Source organism: Bubalus kerabau, chromosome 9 (genome assembly GCF_029407905.1).
Source record: "Bubalus kerabau isolate K-KA32 ecotype Philippines breed swamp buffalo chromosome 9, PCC_UOA_SB_1v2, whole genome shotgun sequence".
NCBI lineage: Eukaryota > Metazoa > Chordata > Mammalia > Artiodactyla > Bovidae > Bubalus > Bubalus kerabau.
The window spans coordinates 64,616,093-64,635,460 of NC_073632.1; the positions used below are offsets into that span (position 1 = coordinate 64,616,093).

The window sequence follows — 19,368 nt, forward strand, 5'->3', positions numbered from 1 at the left end:
ACACTGAAGAGTCCTCAGGCACTTGCAAAACCCTAATTTTATTTTTTGATGAATGACTGATGACCTTTTCTAAATTTTACAGTGGGAAGAAATTAGTGGTTTGGACGAGAACTATACCCCAATCCGAACATACCAGGTTTGCCAGGTCATGGAGCCCAACCAAAACAACTGGCTGCGGACTAACTGGATTTCGAAAGGCAATGCACAAAGGATTTTTGTAGAATTGAAATTCACCCTGAGGGATTGTAACAGTCTTCCTGGAGTCCTGGGAACTTGCAAGGAAACCTTTAATTTGTACTATTATGAAACAGACTACGACACTGGCAGGAATATAAGAGAAAATCTCTATGTCAAAATAGACACCATTGCTGCAGATGAAAGTTTTACCCAAGGTGACCTTGGTGAAAGAAAGATGAAGCTTAACACTGAGGTGAGAGAGATTGGACCTTTGTCCAAAAAGGGATTCTATCTTGCCTTTCAGGATGTAGGGGCTTGCATAGCTTTGGTTTCAGTCAAAGTGTACTACAAGAAGTGCTGGTCCATTATTGAGAACTTAGCTATCTTTCCAGATACAGTGACTGGTTCAGAATTTTCCTCTTTAGTCGAGGTCCGAGGGACATGTGTCAGCAGTGCAGAGGAAGAAGCGGAAAACTCTCCCAGGATGCACTGCAGCGCAGAAGGAGAATGGTTAGTGCCCATTGGAAAATGTATCTGCAAAGCAGGCTTCCAGCAGAAAGGGGACACTTGTGAACGTAAGTAATATGTGCTATTAAAATTTCTCTTTGCACTTTTTTTCTGTTTCAGTGTCAAAGATTTCAAGTAATAATGATTATTTGATCAGGTGAGTCAGTTTGTACCAGCAATCCGATTTGGTGGATTTTAAGCAAAGTCACTATTGAACTTATTGATGATTCGCTACAGTGATTTCTGCACGAAGTGTGCAATAGGTATTGCAGAAAATATTGATGATAATGGTATTCCTTACTAAGATTTAACTAACCCTGTGCTTGACGTGGAAGACAACAGTTGCACTTTGGGCTATGAGATTTAAGAAAGGAGATTGGGCAGAGTGAGGTGACATTAATCAGGATTGAATGATATGTGATTCCTCTTGTTTTGAAACCCATATTGTCTGGACTCATGGGTAGCAGGAAAAGGGCATTAAGAGGGCTGCTAACAAGAATTCTTCTAACAGACAAGATAAATACAAATAGAGTTACACACTTAGAATTATTTTTTATAAGTACTAAAATTTCTATGCAAAAATCATCAGATTTCACTTGCTAAATCTCTGAGGTTGCTTCTGCCAAAGCTGTATTTCTTTCCAGGACTAAATAATAAAAGGAGTGTTCCTCTGATAAGTCAAGTTTTAGGTAGACTACATTTTTGTGGAAGTGGGCCAAAGTAAAGTTTTAGTTATCAGAATATATCAGCTGGACATTTTCTGTTTTGAAATAATAATAGCATATGAATTTGTGAACCTTTTCCTTTGTGTGATAAAACTGAATTTTCTCTTACATAGCTTTATGTAGTCATAATCATTGGCCAGTTTTTTTTCTATTTAAAACTATGTCCAGGGATATTCAAAATCAATAGATATTTTTTCTGTTTGTGAATATCCTGAAAATATAATCAGGTTATATTATGTCTCTTATAAATTAGAAAACATAATACATTACCCAAAATAACTTTTATATATTCTTTGTACCCCTAAGGCAGCTGTATAATTTTAATATTCATACTTCCCAGTTAATTTAGAGGGAATTGTAGTGAAAAATAATTATTGTAACTAAATGTTTTTTGCTAATTTACCATGTGCAGATACTCTTCCACGTGCTTTACACAAAAGAGTTCATTTAATGAGATAGATAACATTATCACCTCTATTTTACAGAAAAAAAAAAGTGAGGCTGTCAAGGGTAAAAGATTGCTTGCAGTTACTTTAGTAAGGAATTGTCCTAGCTTAGATTCAAACTCAGAATGTTCTGATTCCAGAGCCTGGACTTTTAGCAACAGTGTTGCTCTGGCTTCCATCAGAAGCAGGAAGAATCATAGCAAGTATTATTGTTTCATTGTTGAACTTAGATGCCTTGGTTCTAGTAGTTTGATATGTAAATCACATTACTTTCTTATAAAATTCTCATTCTCATAGAATGTTTCAAGAAATTAGCAAATATTTAGATCTGTGTTGTCTAGGAAGGTAGCCAGTGGCCACATGTGAGTCTGAGGTTTTAAAAAATGGCGATTCTAAGTTAAGATATACTGTAAGTATGACTTACACACTGAATTTCAAAGACTTGATACAAAAAAAAAATGTGGCAAACATCAGTAATTTTTTATGTTACTTTGATTTTGTAAAACTCATACATTAGAAATATTGGGTTAAATCAATATAACATTAAAAGTCTTTCAGTTCTTTTTACTTTTTTTAATGTGGCTACTAAAAATGTAAAAATTGCATATGTGGCTTGTGTTATATTTCTACTGAATGCACTATTTAGATGGAATAACTGAGTAAATATATTTTTCTGTCCTGATTGAAGTGTTAAATACTTCATGTGAATGGTCGCTAGCATATAAAATGCCTCTGACCCAGCACTCAATTATCATTCCTGCCATAGCTGACATTGTAAAGTGAGCTCTGAGCTAAACAGAGATGATGTATTCCTGTCCCCTAGACCAGTTTAGCAGCCTCCCTGGCCATTCCATGAAGGAGTCAAACCTGTCTACCCACTGTCATCTCTTCCTTTCCCTCGCTAGTAGTATTTTTTATTAAGTAGAACATCCTGCAGGTTGCATATGTATGGAAATCAAAAACTGATGGAGATTTATCACTACTAATAGGCAGAATGCTATTCCACTGGGTAAGTATAGAAATATTCTTAGTGAATTCATCAATTCAGTGAAATGGAATGTTCTTATTGACTTGAGATTAACAACAGGTACTTGAAAATGATGGAGGATTCAACAATAACTATTATAAGAACATTTTAATGACACACTGTTACACTTCAGCTGTGAAAGCAGCCGTTTCAGTAGTATGCAGATTTTGATTGATGTGAAATTGGAATTTAAAATGTTTGCACAATTAAAAATGGAACACATAAAAATTCATATAAAAGCGCACAATTAAATTTGTCTAAAAAGAAACTGGGAAATAACATTAAAGACTTGTTCTTTTAAGGTTTAAAGAATTTTAAAGCAAATTATAGTCTTTTTTGTTTTATTTTGTGTAATTTAACTCAAATGATCTCTACATTTACTTACTAAGAAAATCAACCAGGAACTGTTTGACTTCTGTACTTCTAAGTATAGAATTTAGTATGAAAAGCAGTCTTTAAATGCAGTGAAGAGATATATGTTCCGTGAAGTCTCCAGTTTCTTCAAAATGACGAAAATCATCTCATTAAATGTGGTACTATTAAGATTATTTACATTCATTTATTTTGGTTTCAAGAATAGTAACCACATTTGAGTACCAAATTATTTTCGCCTGCAAACTGCGCCAAGGTGCTTAAAAATAAAGTAAAATTAGTTCACTGTCTTCTGCATTAATTCTGCATTGGAATAGGTGAAATTAGGTATTAATAGTGCTGCTGCTGTTACTACTGCTGCTAAGTCGCTTCAGTCGTGTCCGACTCTGTGCGACCCCATAGACGGCAGCCCACAAGGCCCCGTCCCGGGATTCTCCAGGCAAGAACACTGGAGTGGGTTGCCATTTCCTCCTCCAATGCATGAAAGTGAAAAGTGAAAGTGAAGTCCCTCAGTTGTGTCCAACCCTTAGCGACCCCATGGACTGCAGCCTACCAGGCTCCTCCGTCCATGGGATTTTCCAGGCAAGAGTACTGGAGTGGGGTGCCATTGCCTTCTCCCATTAATAGTGAGAGTTCATTAAAAACATGTGATTCAAGGACTCAAGATTCCTTCTTATGGTTCAAGCTAAAAGAGGATGTGTGCACTGTTTTGTCTACCACGTAACTTTCTTAATTTTTAACCTTAGTGATGTTGACAAAGGAATTAAATACCTTATACTTAACCATGGCACTATGTTCATTTGCAAAAACATTTCCCTCCTTGGCATAATTCCAGTGCATTGCTGTGAGAGTACTTGCCTCTGGAATCAATCCAGGCCTGCCTTTATAAGTATTTCTCCTGTTTCCTTTCAGTGATCCTGTTAAGAGTTTGAAAACAAATTTCAGTCCCACATAGAAGAAAAGTAAAGAGTTTGGGAGAGGATGGTAGTGAGTCCCTAGCCAAATAATGGTAGTTAGTCACTTAAAGGCAAGTTTATCTGGGCACTTTCTAGAATGGTAGCCTGTTGTGGTGTGTTAATAGTGTAGTTTGAAATATGGACAATTATGAAAACTGATTACAGTTTTCATCAGTTGATGTAAAAGCTTTTATTTCTTTGTGATTTTGGAAAACATAATTCAATTTTGAAAACCACGTTTCTCAAATCTACTAGTATATGGAGAACTTCTAATATTTTTATACAGTATTTTTATGAAAATATCTTTACACTCATTTAAAAACATAATTCTAGATAGCATGTTGATTATCAAAAAGTCCTTTTGAAAATATTTAGCATATCAGTTCCATCACAACTACTGTGTAAACTAGCCAGTATATTTAGATAGAAGTGTATTAATTTAAAAGAATGAGAGCAGATTTTATTTTACATACACAAGTATCTCTTGAAGACTAGTAAAATTGTATTCTGAAACATAGCTTGAAATTTTTAGACATTTTTTTACAATTTTATTTCATTTAAAAAGTATTCTCAAAGTGTAGAACTTGTTATTATAACTTGAATTTGTATAAGTAATTTGCAGCTCACACTGAAAAATCATGGTCATTTTTCTCATTTAATCCTTATCACACTGCTAAGAGGTGGAAAGTATTTTTTTTCTCTTTCAATTTAGGAAGAAACTGAAGCTTAGGGATATTAATAAATAACAAAATTGGCTGAGAATCCAGGATCCTGTTTATCAGTTCAAGTCTTTTATTTCCCTAATACATCACAACGCTTCCTAAAATTTATACTGAACTTCAACCATTGGATTTTAGTTACTGAAGAAGTAATGAAATTTTATTTTAGGTAGGGTGACCATATACCTAGTTTTTCTGGAAATAATTGTTTTACTTTTAACACTGTGTCTTTTTGCTTTTAAAAATGTTCTGATTTGGATGATAAAATACATGGTCAACCTAATTGTAAAAAATCCAAGGATGTGATGCAGTTTACATGCACATACATTTGCACTACTTGCATTATTTATATTGCTTAATTTTAATTTCCTGAATTAAAATGAAGATTTAATAATTTTTGATGATTTCATACAAAGGAAAATTCAAATAATCATAGATTTTCTAGTTTTTATTATAAAGGATTTCCCTAATAGTTGCTTCTTAATATTTTCTATATACCATTATTTTACTAACATATAACTTATGGATATAGAACAAATGTTATATGTTACTTGAAGAATTAAAACATTCATTAATTAAAACACTCATTCAATTTAATGGCATTAATAATAGTTGAAATCTGGTTGTTGATTTTGAAAACTGTGTTTTTCCACAGAAAAGTAGCAATTTGTACCATTACTTTGACATTTACATTTGACAGTAACAAATATATCTTTATGATATATAGTATTTATAGTATATAAACAGAAATATAAGGTACACTACAGAGTTAATAGCTCAGATGCTGGAGTCATAGTTTTTAAATTCTGGCTCAACATCATACCAGGTGCAAAAACTAGGACAATCTTCTAAGCCTTAGTTTCCTTGAGTATAAAATGGTGCTAATAAAAATAGTACCTGTTTCCATAGAATTCGTGTCAGAAGTGAATGAAATAATGCGTGTAGAAACCCTATATGGGACATAGCAAATAATCAATGAGTGCGTGCTGTTGTCTCATTATTAATAATGCAACAGGAGTTGTCTAAGTAAAGAAATTTTATAGCACTGGGTAAATGAACATGTTTCCAAAGACACAGATAGTTAAATATCCTTTAGGTCAGTAGTCTCATCCCTGGTCATTTGCTGAGGAAGATATATCAATGAAAGAAAATAACTTTTTATATAACCTTTCTTCCTACCAGCCTTGTTTATAATTTGAAATATTAAAAATAATCTAATTGTCCAAAGTTAAGTGCATCCTCTTGATTGAACTTAAAGTATCAGCAGTGTGATGTAGGAATTTTGTCATTTATTAATACTTTTAAATGGAAAACAAAGAAAAATATGTTGTATATACTGATATTTAGAATTATGAAAAATATGCATATGAAAAAGAATAGATAAGAACATAAATATCACAGTCAATGTGTCAGATTGCTGAAATGGTGGATGATCTTTTTTCCCTGTGTTTTTAAAGTATCTTGAGATTAAAATTTTCTAGCAATGTAAGTTTTATGTAACCTGGTAGCTTATTCAAACACAACTTGAAATGTATCTCCAAAATACGGGTTTTTAAATTAACATCTGTATAAAATCGCTCAGGCAATAGAACAGCAGTAAATCTTTTAAATGATTTAAAAGAGGGGAGATTCACCAAAAGGCAATTAGTAAATGCAGGTCATAGATTTTGTTGGTTTTTAAATTATAAAAAGCTGGCAAGAGCTGTTTTAAGTGTTTCATTTTATTAATTCATTTAGTCTTATAGAGAGGCATTCCTAACTCAATCTGGTGGGTAGGCACTTCTATTACCTAGTTTAAAGGAGAAAAACATACTTAGAAGTATGTAAAATGTAAAAGTTATACATTCTGTATATTACATTAGATTTACAAAAATTATATTTATACACATTTTTATGTAAGGAAGCCAAAGCACAGCAAGGGGTGGGTTAACTACGTAAAATCACACAGCATATAGACCTGCCAACTGCCATTTAATCAAGGTAATCTGACTCCAGAATCCCTGCCCATAACTAATACAGTGGATCACATCTTTATAGATGAGCATTTATCTGTCAGAAAAATTTTTTAAAAAGATAAGATTTCTTTCAGGATGTCTTAAAAGGTGATACAAATTTTCTTTAATTTATAATAATTTCAAAATACTTGTATCTCTTTCTTTCCCAAACATTCTAAATATTTCATCTGCTTTGCCATTTTCTATTCCAGTTCTTTTATGGAACAGTAAGAGTGCACTTTGTAAAATGCTACAGAGACATTGTTACAGTATTACTCAGAAAGCTTCAGGTTTCTAATAACCAATAAAAATTCCCCATTTTTTACAGTGGCATTTTATTCTTTTCTAACTTTCAGTCACATAATTTATCACCCTTGAGAGCCCTGTTCCATCTGCTTGATACTGGTTTCTTGTTCTACCCGAAGACATCTATAGATGTTTTTATAATGCCCTATCACTCAACATTTGGTCCCCAATAAACAGAAATGCAAATAAACCATCATGACCTCTCACAATTACCTATTATATCTTAATCTCACATATCCCCAGCTTCTTCAGCAACCTCTCTTCCAAATTCTGATGTTAGAAACTGGCTGTACTTCCCCTGGTTTTTACCTTGCCTTTTTTCTAACCCACAATACCACCTGCCCTATATCAGACTGTTGAAATTATGCCTTTTCTTACAATTTCAAATTAAATGACATTTATACCTTGTTAGCGGAGCAGGCAATGGCACCCCACTCCAGTACTCTTGCTGGAAAATCCCATGAATGGAGGAGCCTGGTGGGCTGCAGTCCATGGGGTCGCTAAAAGTCGGACAGGACTGAGCGACTTCACTTTCAGTTTTCGCTTTCCTGCATTGGAGAAGGAAATGGCAACCCACTCCAGTGTTCTTGCCTGGAGAATCCCAGGGACGGGGTACCCTGGTGGGCTGCCGTTTATGGGGTCGCACAGAGTCGGACACGACTGAAGTGACTTAGCAGCAGCAGCATACCTTGTTAGATGTTCCCACTTTGTGGATTCCTATAAGTGCTTTGCCCTTTCCCTCTGGAGATCATCATATATGGTCTGATTTTTATCATTGTAATTTCTTTTTACAAATTCTAAAACTTAACAACCAAAACCTACTTATGGTATGCTACCTATATTTCACAGTAGCTGGCACAGTTCCTTGCACCACCCAAATCTTCCAGTAAATGTTTATCAGATTTCTTAAAGACTTTGAGAAATTTGGTAAATATGCTACCTACTCCAAAGGCAAATATATTCTATTTCATTTTGCTCATAGCACATAGCAAGTTGACATGCAAAGAATAAGCAAACATGAACAGGAGTCTGCTCCAGACATGAGGAATTTATTTCTGTGAGGATAATGTAACTACTTATATGTATTCATTGTGATATTGCTATTTTCTATTTGTCCATTATCTTTTTTTTTCTTTTTAACTTCTCCATCTCCCTCTTTTAATGAAAGGAAAGCCATTTCTCCCTTTATACTAACATACTATCTATGTCTTAAGAAAAGAGCCTGATAGATTTTCCAAAATAAGAAGATCTTGAAGTTTATCTTACATGGCAAAGTGGCGTTTAAGATTATATTGGTTTTCTTCCAAATTATATATTGTAAATATTATCTTGATTTGCAAAAGAAATGAAAAATAATACAAAGAAATAAAACACAAGAAGTCAATTCCTAAACTAACATTTCACTCTATATATTGGAAGTTAACATACATTCAGTTTCATGTCCAAATGTATTTCTGCTATTTGAGTTATAACTATATTGTGTTATAAATTTTATACTCTTCTTAAAATTATTAATTTTCAGAACTTTGTAGTACTTTTTTAAAAGTCCTTTTGAATAGGTAATTTGCAAGATCTGGAACAAGTGCCATCCATGTGTGCTCCGGTCCCAAAATATTGCTTTTCCCAGGAGCAACTACTGTTAATCAGTTTCTTCTGTCCTTTGCAGAGATATTTGTTAATAATTTCTTTAAAAATATGGAGAAGGATCATTGTGATACTTAATAAGAATCATAGTACAATTTCCTTATAGAACACTGTAGACTTCATTTAAAATTATACTGTTTTTTACTCATCTCTAGTCATCTTTGTATGTACCCACAGTTCATTGAAATGATAACTATTCAAAAAATAAAGAAGGACAGAATGAAAGAAGATCTGATGAAAGTGAGGAAAATTAATCAGAGGAAAGAAATATGAAATTAATATATGCAGTTTAACTTCATGTGATTTAGAAACTCAGAATATGATATCATATGATTTCTAATTATCCTATCTTTATATACCCCTTTATATTTCTAGTAGAAGTTTAAATTGGCATCAGTTTCTAGAAGCTAATGTTAAAATTTAAATCATTGATACCTTAAAATGTTGCAATTAGTTTGATTTTTTTATTGAACCTTGAGTTGTTTTCTGTAAGATAATTATCACTAATCTACAATAGATTTTATTCATAATAATATCATGTATAATATAGTTATTTTGTGCAAATAATGCTATTATTTTAATGGGATAAATTTAACCTAGCCATTATTTACTATTTTTCTCTATAAGCATAAAAATCTGATGCAGGATTCAGAGAGGAAAACTTCAGACAATCCTTTATCCAAATTTTCCTCAGAGTTAATTTATCTCATTCTATGCAAAATATCACACAAATTCATTTTTATGAAAGCATGTCTTCACTAGGATAGTCACATAGTACTGCTGCTGCTGCTAAGTCGCTTCAGTCGTGTCTGACTCTGTACGATCCCATAGACAGCAGTCCATGAGGCTTCCCCGTCCCTGGGATTCTCCAGGCAAGAACACTGGAGTGGGTTGCCATTTCCTTCTCCAATGCAGAAAAGTGAAAAGTGAAAGGGAAGTCACTCAGTCCTGTCCGACTCTTAGCGACCCCATGGACTGCAACCTACCAGGCTCCTCCATCCATGGGATTTTCCAGGCAAGAGTACTGGAGTGGGGTTTCTCCTCACATAGTACTAATATTTGTTAATTCATATAGTAATAATATGTGGGAAGTAGAAGAGTACATTCACATGTAATATGAGGATTGGCAACAAATCCAATAACAAAAACAATTCACCCTTAAGTTTTGGTCAGATTAATGAGATAAAGTCGTTAGTTTTTGTTTTCTGCCTATAATATCAACCTCATTAAAAGTTTAGAATCCCTGTGTTTTTGTTTAGTTGCCAAGGTGTGTCCAGATCTTTTGCAACCCCCTCTCTCAATGGAATTTACAAGACAAGAATACTGGAGTGGATTGCCATTTCCTTCTTCACAGATCTTCCTGACCCTGGGCTAGAACTCACAGCTCCTGCATTGGTAGGCAGATTCTTTACCACTGAGCCAACAGGGAAGTCCAAATCTGTGTGTACACATGATATATATTAATCTGTAATAATAGCATTTCACAGGAACCCAGAATAATACATCAATTGAAATAAGTTTACATTATTTTTCTTAACTTTTGTGGTCTTATTAAGAAGTAAGGAAGGTTTATTATTTAGTGTTCTTTGTTTAGTCTAGGGTCAATCAGTAACATAGAAAACAGGGGAAAATACAGTTTGGGGCATAATAGTTTGAAAAATTTTAGTAGTTCCATTTTATGTATTATGTATTTTGAATTTTTAAATTTAGTTCATTCACTTATTTACTGTTGATAATTATATTATCTCTTGCTTCCAATATATTAGAAAATTAAGAGGCTTTGAAAGGACATGTACCCGTGGTTTATTTTTTGTTTCATGTGTCATCTAGTTAACATCTCATTTAACCTCTTAACTATGCTGGTGTCAGCCTCGGACCTGTACTGAAGCTATTAGCACTGAAATAGCCTTTCAAAGAAAACCTAGATCCAAGGAAAGATATTAACATTGCAATGCTTTTATTAATAAAATACAATATTGATCACATAATTTACATATCTTATCTTTGTCACTTATCAGAGTTGCTTAACAATTTGTCATGTTAATATTACCTGTTATACTTTTTAAGAAGATCATTCTTTTAAAAGAGAAATTAAGGGTGGGAGTTTAAAGATGAGAATATATCTAAAAATCACTAGATATAATAAAAGTTTTTTTCTGAGAAAAATAAATTGATTATTAATTCATTATATTAATTTCCAACGATATATATATGTTCCAATGATATATATAAACATATATATGTTCATTTTAATAATGGTTTATTATTTTAGCTAAACATTTTCCATATAGACGACACTTAATGGTATCAACTTACCTAAATGATATTAATTAATGACTTATTTAAACTAGTAGATGATCTAAATAAACTTGATTGATTTCAAAAATGTTTCTTTATACCTTCTGTTTTTAAAAGGTGAAATAAAGTATACCACATAGTGTTCTTATTTTAGTTGACATTTTGCTGTAAAGTAGTTTTATCCTTGAAAAGAGATGTGAGATACGTATCTTACCCACACGAATGTATAAATTCATTATAGCACAAATGTTCTGTGGACATTCTTGTACTCCTTGAGGGTATACTCTCCTCCAAGACAATTAGAATCACAAATTCTTGAAGGTTGAGTGTACCTTAAAGATTTATCAAAGATAAATTGAAGGTTTTTTTTTTTTTTTTTTTGAGAGGATTGTAATAAATGGGACAACTAAAAACCTCATTTATAGTTATAACAGTTTATTTATGACAGGTCTCAAGGTAAAATCAGAACTTACTGTTTCCAGTCTTCTTTCCACTTCAGTATCACAAACACACAATACATATATACATATACACATATATACAGAAACATTGCCCACCTCGTCCCCTACCAAGAAGAAAACATGCAAGTGAACATAATGGAACAAAAAAATAAGATTATTGTTCTCTTTGACCCATTTTTAGATTTCTGAATTGCTGTGCACTAATCTCTTAATTTATAAGTACTGAATAATTAAGATTCTTTTCTCTGTGGAAATCTCAGGTGACAGTTACAAAGAGGCTGAATACTCATATAGGATATTCTTGGATTATTGCATATTTTAAAAAGAAAAAACAAAGTAAAGTAAAGCTACCTCAGTAATGTCTTTAAATTTTGCTTCACAAAGAAAACAATTTATAAACAAATTTTTGTTTTTTTATTTTCATGTAGATTATATTTCCTCTACTATGAGTGAAAGTAAATTTCACTTTTTTTTTTTTAACTTACTTAATTCATGTAGTATTTTACCAGATCCTAAGAAGGAGGATTTTTGCAAATAACGTGTTTCAGATATTGTGACTGTCGTGGGTAAATATGTTTTAAAATGAGAACAGCAAACACCTCTTACATTACCAGAAATCTAGAATTTGGGATGCAGCAGAAACTCTGCTGTATAACTTTGTGGTTTCTGTCTAGATTTCCCTCTGAGAAACCTATAGACTTTAGCTGCTTAGTCTTTTCAAGGACAGGGGACAGTCAGGCTTCATGAAAATCTGTTTCTCAAACTGACCTCTAAAATTAGCACATGCTAACCTTAGACATTCAGCTTGTGATCTGAAGCTAGGAAAACACGTGGCTCCAGGTTTAGTATATAGAGACAGTATTTTAGTTTGCAAAGAAAACTTGACAGGAAAATTTTAAATTTGCTTTTTCGACCATGTTTCTTGCTGTGTCTAATGTTTATTCTGCAGAAACATTATGCACTTGAGCACTATGTGTTTCAAGGCAGAAGATAATGGTTTGTTCATTTTACCCCTTTGTAAATCTTTCCCATAAGAAGACATTGCTACTTACTTCAAATTCAGAGAGGTCTCCATTGATTTTCAAGATTATTCACCAGGTCATCACTGTATGTGTAGTCATTCTTCTTTCTAATATTCTTCAGTCATCATTCAAGGTGGCAAAGTGAATGTTCTTTCCCATTCCAGCTCCCTCTGATTTCCCTTTTATTTTCCCCGCATCTTTTCCTATAGTGGCATAGACTTTGAAAATAGTTTTTCATTTACCATTGAGAAAGTTCTACACTCTTCCTGGGTTTAAAACTTTTTAGAAGGTATTGAAAGTACATCTTCCTTCCCTCCTCTGTGTTTTTATTGATGAGATATAATAGAGCTTGAAACATTTTTCCCTTTTACCTTTCTAACATGACAGTGATTCTATACATTATAATTCAGCATTATTCATATTAATAGTCAATAAATAAAGAAATTTAGACCCTATAACTATTGCTTATTTTCATCACAAAGTTTTGATCTCATGATGGCATATCTTTCTGTTTTGAGCTATTATCCATCCTTTCACGTTTCTGGTTGAATTCTTAAGTATGTGTAACAGGAAATCTAGTTTTTATCTCTTCCATCATTGATAATGTTAATTCTTTGCAAACGTATATAAAATTAAGCTTTTACTATTGATCAGAGAAAGATGTTTTATAATGGAAAGGTATAGTGGTAAATTAAAAATTAAAACCGCAAATCACAGTATGTGGCATAATTTGTATTCTAACTTTGTTATTTTTTTTTTTTTTTTGGAGCTAAGAAAATAAACCACACTTTTGATCAATGTTGAAGGTTATTGTCCCTTTTGTAACATTTAGACTGTATCTAACTCTAGAATTACCATTGTCAGTACCACAAAGGAACAGTCAAGATGTGTATATGAATGCTTAATCAGTTAAAAGTTCTCAACCCTGATATTTTAAAAAAGTTGTAACAGTGACTACTATGGTATGCTTGAATCTGAGAAAGAGAGATGGAGACACTAAGAGTGTAGTAATAATCTAAATAGTTTTCCTGCCAGAAAGGCACATTAAGGGTACATAACAGAAGAGGTGCAAGATTAGGATAATGACACAACTTCTTCTGATCTTTAGTTTTTTAAGGATCTTCTGTCTTATATACTCTATTACAGAGACAACAAACTACGTGTTAGGTCTCTAAAAGACAGCATACACATTCGGGAGGCTGTGAATACAGCTCACTTAAGCTCATATGATACAAGCTAAGACAAGGTTGATTTCTTGAAAAGCAAAACGCTAATGTATACCAGAGACTACATTAAGCACATCTTTTATTGCAGCTACTTTTTAAAAACCATTTCCTAACACATGATTTAACAAAAAAAAAAAAAACACAGCAAACAAATGCAAAAACCAAGTCTGCTTTTGCATATTGGCTAATTTGCACTGAAAAATAATGTACATTTTATTCATGTAAACCTAAAGGGCATGGTTATTTATTATTCATTAATGTCAACAGATAACTGACTGTCACTTGCTGTCAGAGTGGAATCTGATAGAATGCTGACATTGATTGATAGACATGATCCTGAGAATCTGTATGGACAGACTTTTTAGATCAGTTCAACATAAAACCCAGATTGGATATGAGGCATCTTTTTGGTTTTTTTTTTTTTTTAAAGCGTATCCAGAACTCATTTGATTTTCAAGATTAGTTCTAGGTTTTTAGTACCACAATTATAAAATAAGACTACTAACTGATTTGATTTTAAAAATAATTCAGGCTGCTGGTGCTTCTTCTGGCTCACATTTTGGAGCAAGAATTTTAATTTTGTTCATGCTGTCTTATAGAAAGAAAAATCAATAAAATAAATTTTAAAAATTGATAGCTGTTTTGCATATGCATACCTAAAATAATTGAATTTCTTTGGGGAGATACTGTTTACTTAAGAGAATAAAAATCAAGAGTCATTGAGGTGCCATATATAAAATAAAAGAGAACTGTGTTCTTAAATTTCTTTTTGAATACCTATCAGCACTGTACATTTTTAAATGAACTCCTCTCACTAATAAGTACACTTCCTTTAGAGAGAGTTGTTAATATATTTAGAACAAAATGTTTGGCTCCAAAGATTTTAAGTGATGATTGTTTTTAATCATAATTTATTTTCTCAACTTGAGTGAAAGCACCAGCACTAAAAATAATATGCAGAATTAATGGTTTTTGTTTCAAACTACGGGAAAATCATCATATTGTATTTTGTCTGCAACTTAATAAAAGGATTAATAAGTTAAAATTGGGACATCCTTATCTTTATTTTTGTGAAATTTATTTTTATTTTTAGTTCTATTTTTTAGTGCTGAGATTGAAATATTATATATATGTATTTACTAGCTAACTCTGCAATTCCAGATATGCAAATATATTAAATTATATTTTGCATGGAATAAATAATGTTGATAGTTATGTATAATAATATTTTGGAGTCTTTGAGTTATAAATACATACATAATCAAAATAGTTATTTTTTTGTAAAATGTGTTGCATGTAAATCTCTTTGTAAGAACTTGTCATCATTTTATCATATGTGTTTTGAATATTTGAATTTGAATTTAGATAATTTCTATCAAATTATTCAAATATCAATAACAAATCTCCAACATATTAAAATAGCTCACAGTCAGGATCTCAAAGAAACATGTAATTTATTATATCGATAGCATCTTTGTTAGGCATTAAATATTTTTATGTATTTGTTAGTCAGAGAAGGCCATATTTCACAGTGTCAACCACTGGTAGAGGTCACAATAGAGTTCTGAAAATTATGTAGAATATTTTCAGGTACATTTATTCTAAAATATGGTTGTCAAAACTGCTTATATAAAATGACTGGGAACCTTTTTCTCCCCTACTGACTGAATAGTTCTGTGTAACATATGTTACATACTAGTTAGTCATCAAAATGACAAAAGATTTTGATTTCCATTTAGATATATACTAAGATTATCTAAGGGTTAATTTCTACAGACAAATGCCATATCTGTTTTGTTAAAATTACTTTGGGAAATGGAGATAAGTAGTTCAGCGCTCTCTGTGCTGACATGATGTTTGCCTGTCCGATTGCATCCTTTCCAATAGACAGCAGAGATGGAATTACAAAAAAAGACATCTGTGCCAAGGTTTAGCTAGCCAAAAAGGGCAAGCTATTGTGTTTAAAAGGTAGAGAATCCAATCGATGAAAATGTCTGGACCTGTTAGCACCAATAAAGCTGAAGGCCATTGGGAAGCTCAGAGAGGGTCTTTTGTTGTGGAGCTAGAAAGAGACCCAAACTATGACAGTTTAGGGGAGCAGGGTCAGCGAGGAAGATCATCCATCTTCTGCAGTGGCAGCTCTCTGTCAGATTCTAACCCTGTTTTGTACAGGAACTAAGCCTCTACTGTTGACACCAACCAATTCTCAGCCAAGTGTAAATGAAGCTAATATTCACTGACCTTATGCATAGCAAATGAAGCTCTGTGTGTCACTTAAGAAATAATGTTATCTGACACTTCAAAAAGTGAGTGATGGACAGTGTGTATATGTGTTTTTGTGTGTGTGTATGTCTGTCTGTTTTTGTGGATCAAGTCAACAGATATGTATTCCTTAAGCACTCTGTATTTTTAATTGATTTTCACAATAGCCACAGATTTACCATATTGACACTGATTTACCTTCTGTTTTATTTTCACCTTCATGTCATGAAATTTTACATGCAGGGATTCACTGTGTTGCAGAACAAAGTCTCATTTGGCTTCCTTTAGATCTGATACAGTACCTAGTCACAGAAAGAGAAGACTCAGTTTCGCTCATAAAAAAATTTTCAAAGAGAATTGAGTTACTAGTTCACATCCAAAACATGATAAATTAGAATATATGTCTTTGTGATTATGAAAAATGTATTTGTCTCATTATAGTATAGCAAGACAGAATTTGACTGTTTTGCTTATCATTTTAAAGCATTGTCTAAAACCTCTTCTGAGTTAGTAATGCCTGTTACGATATAATAGTCTTTCTTAGTCTCTAAATCAAGATATTCGTATATTATGCTTACTAAGGATTATATGTTAAATTGCATTTTGTGAATTTCTCATTCACCAAGGTTTTTCATGGTACTTAAAAAATGCTCACAAAAGTGAGTGTTAAAATGTACCACCAGTCATAAATATCCATTACATCAACAATACTATGTAGCCAGTGTGTTTTGTAAGTAAAACAGTACCACTAAAAAAAAATTGAAAAAATAGCCATACTAAATATAAAGAAAAAATTCTAAAGAATGTAAAGAATGCAAAGATTTAAGGGAAAGATGAGTTAAAGCATGGGGTTGAATTTTCAGAGAGTTCCATGGAAGGTGATTTATCTGACATGGTGGATTTCATGAGACTCACCAGGACAGATCTGCATCTAATTGACATCAATCATTTTTTAACTGAAAATAAACAGTTGTAAAATATTTGGGATCTGTGTATTGATTTTTGTTCACCTCATCAGTCTCTGGTTTATTTGTACTTATTAAATGAATGAACATGTTTTTTCCTGCCAAACTTAAAAAGACAGCATCTTATCCGTAAGATATTTTTTTCTCCTTTTTGACAAGTAACCAAAATCAGATGAGATCAAACACAAAGTTTTCTCCTGGCAGTGTTCCTGAATCTAATCACATAAAGACACTAAACATGTGTTTAGTCAATTCTTATTTCTTTTCCCTCACATTTCTGTGAATATAAGCACCCTTCTAAGAAAAATGATGCTCAAAAACCAGAGAGAAATTATCCATGTTGATAGTAACTTCACTGAATAAGGACAACTCTTTGTCATCAGCTGTTTATCTTCTACAGGATTTAACAATGATGTCCATATAAAACGCAAGTATTAGAGTTGCAGCTTGTTTATGAATTATATGTGATAGGATCTGCATATACGGTTAGTAAATTAGGTCAATGAATCAATTATTTTCAAAGCAGTGCTCTGACAAAGAATAGCTTCATAAGCTTTGCTGTTAGTGGTGTTAGGGGCTGGGAGGGTGAGTTAGGGGTTAGAATTAGGGTTAGGGAAAGGAAGTAGACTAAATTGAGCTGATTTTCATATATTTTGAATTGCATTTGTTTGTACAAAGGGTCTTTAAGATAAATACATGCACATTTACTCCAGAATTGACAGGAGCCTACTATTCTGGATATAAGTTTATTGATAGCAATTGATAGAAATTTGTGAAAAGCTCTCTGCAAGTACACATATAATTTTGCTTAGACTTTTTACATTATTTTGTCATAGATTTTGTTGATTTCTTCAGAAATGTCATTTGAAGAGTTTTCATAATAGAAGGAAATAAGGGCAAACTTATTAAAATAAGTATATTTTGCTTCATGGAATCACACGTTAATGGATTTAGCCAGGTGTTTGAATCTACATTGAAAAGACCAATTGTACTTTATGATTTGCAGAAGTCAGATTGGATTAGTAACACTGAAGTTTAGAAACCAAAGTGTCATTTTGTGCTACGAAGTAAGTCTCAGCTCTTTTGCCCTGAGAGTTTACAAAGTTCCACTCAATTTCATCCTGCTGGCTCAGTAGAGATTTTTTAACATGTGGGTCAGTGTATTATGGTATCATAAAGACTTCTGGTAACCTTCCAAAATGATTCCTTGTTGAATCATGTGAACTCGTGGTGGTATATCATAGGACTGCTAGACTTCTTCTCACAGCCATTGTTTGAATTGGAAACTTGGAGACATTGAAAGTACCTAAACATCTTTCATATACTAATTTAACAGTCACTGATGGAGCTATATCATTCAGCATTATACTGTGTAGCAAATTCACATATTACAATACTGATTTATATTTCAGATTTTTAGGATCCAAAGAATGCCTGAAATAATTGTGATTCCTGGTTTCTGGTCAGAAAGCTGTAATAGCTGACTGTTGTGGTTTGAGAAAAGATGCCATAGAGGTTTATTAAAAATGCCTAAATAAATCATGCTACTTTAGTATGAGTTATAATTTGCTAGAGCAGATCTTAAGATGAGTTTCAAAGATCTTTGCATTCAATCAAACTGTAGAATCAAAGCAACCTTTTCCAGAGTTGCTTATAATCATTGTCATATATTAGTATTAAATGAAATGAGATATTTTGTCCAATTAGTACTGGTTTCATGATTTTCTCTAAAGTAAGGATTGCCATAATTCATTTAATAAGTATTTTTACTTAAATCTTAAACTAATTCCCAAGAAAATTTTTGTTTCTATTTATTTTCAAAGAAAAATAGAAACATATTTCAAGTAAATTAGTTCTTAATTTTACATTTTATGCTTTAAGACTTTACCTGGGAAATATGTATATACAGAGAGAGACATTATTGTTTTAAAAATAATAAATGGTGCTGTATTGTGTAAAAGACAGGCTTGACATGCTTATATTTTTTAATATGAATGAAATTGGTCTAGATTCAAAACCCCTTCTCCTCCGAAGTCAGTCTTTTCCATGGTATTGACTTTATATGCTGTGTTAAGATATCTTAATCATTGCTTATCTTCAAGGAACAATTTATGGAGTAATCAGGTAAATGGATACTATTGTTTCAAATACTATTTATTTTTTTTATTCAAAAAGTGAAGGAAAAAAATGGGACTGGTGATTTGTAGTATAATAGGTTGGAGACTCATCAGGTGAATGGTGACATCTCTAACTTAGAGCTA

The 19,368-nt window shown here is 32.4% G+C and overlaps 1 protein-coding gene and 1 long non-coding RNA gene across 9 annotated transcripts in view; one reads left to right on the forward strand and one right to left on the reverse strand.

The window, feature by feature from the left end:
- EPHA7 (EPH receptor A7) overlaps positions 1 to 19,368 on the forward strand; it is a 525,357-nt gene that overhangs the window by 321,873 nt on the left and 184,116 nt on the right. For 7 of the 8 annotated variants that reach the window (XM_055535462.1, XM_055535458.1, XM_055535459.1 and 4 more), the window contains exon 3: positions 83 to 752. In XM_055535462.1, the coding sequence (XP_055391437.1) occupies positions 149 to 752 (604 nt within the window). In that variant the 5' untranslated portion in view covers positions 83 to 148. Of the gene's footprint in view, positions 1 to 82; positions 753 to 10,132; positions 11,308 to 19,368 lie in introns of those variants that run through there. The other variant, XM_055535465.1, reaches the window with a different exon arrangement.
- The window catches only part of LOC129619943 (uncharacterized), a 41,748-nt gene continuing 38,584 nt past the window's right edge, over positions 16,205 to 19,368 (reverse strand). The window contains exon 5 of the long non-coding RNA XR_008698304.1: positions 16,205 to 16,444. This is a non-coding gene — a long non-coding RNA (uncharacterized LOC129619943). The remainder of the gene's footprint in view (positions 16,445 to 19,368) is intronic.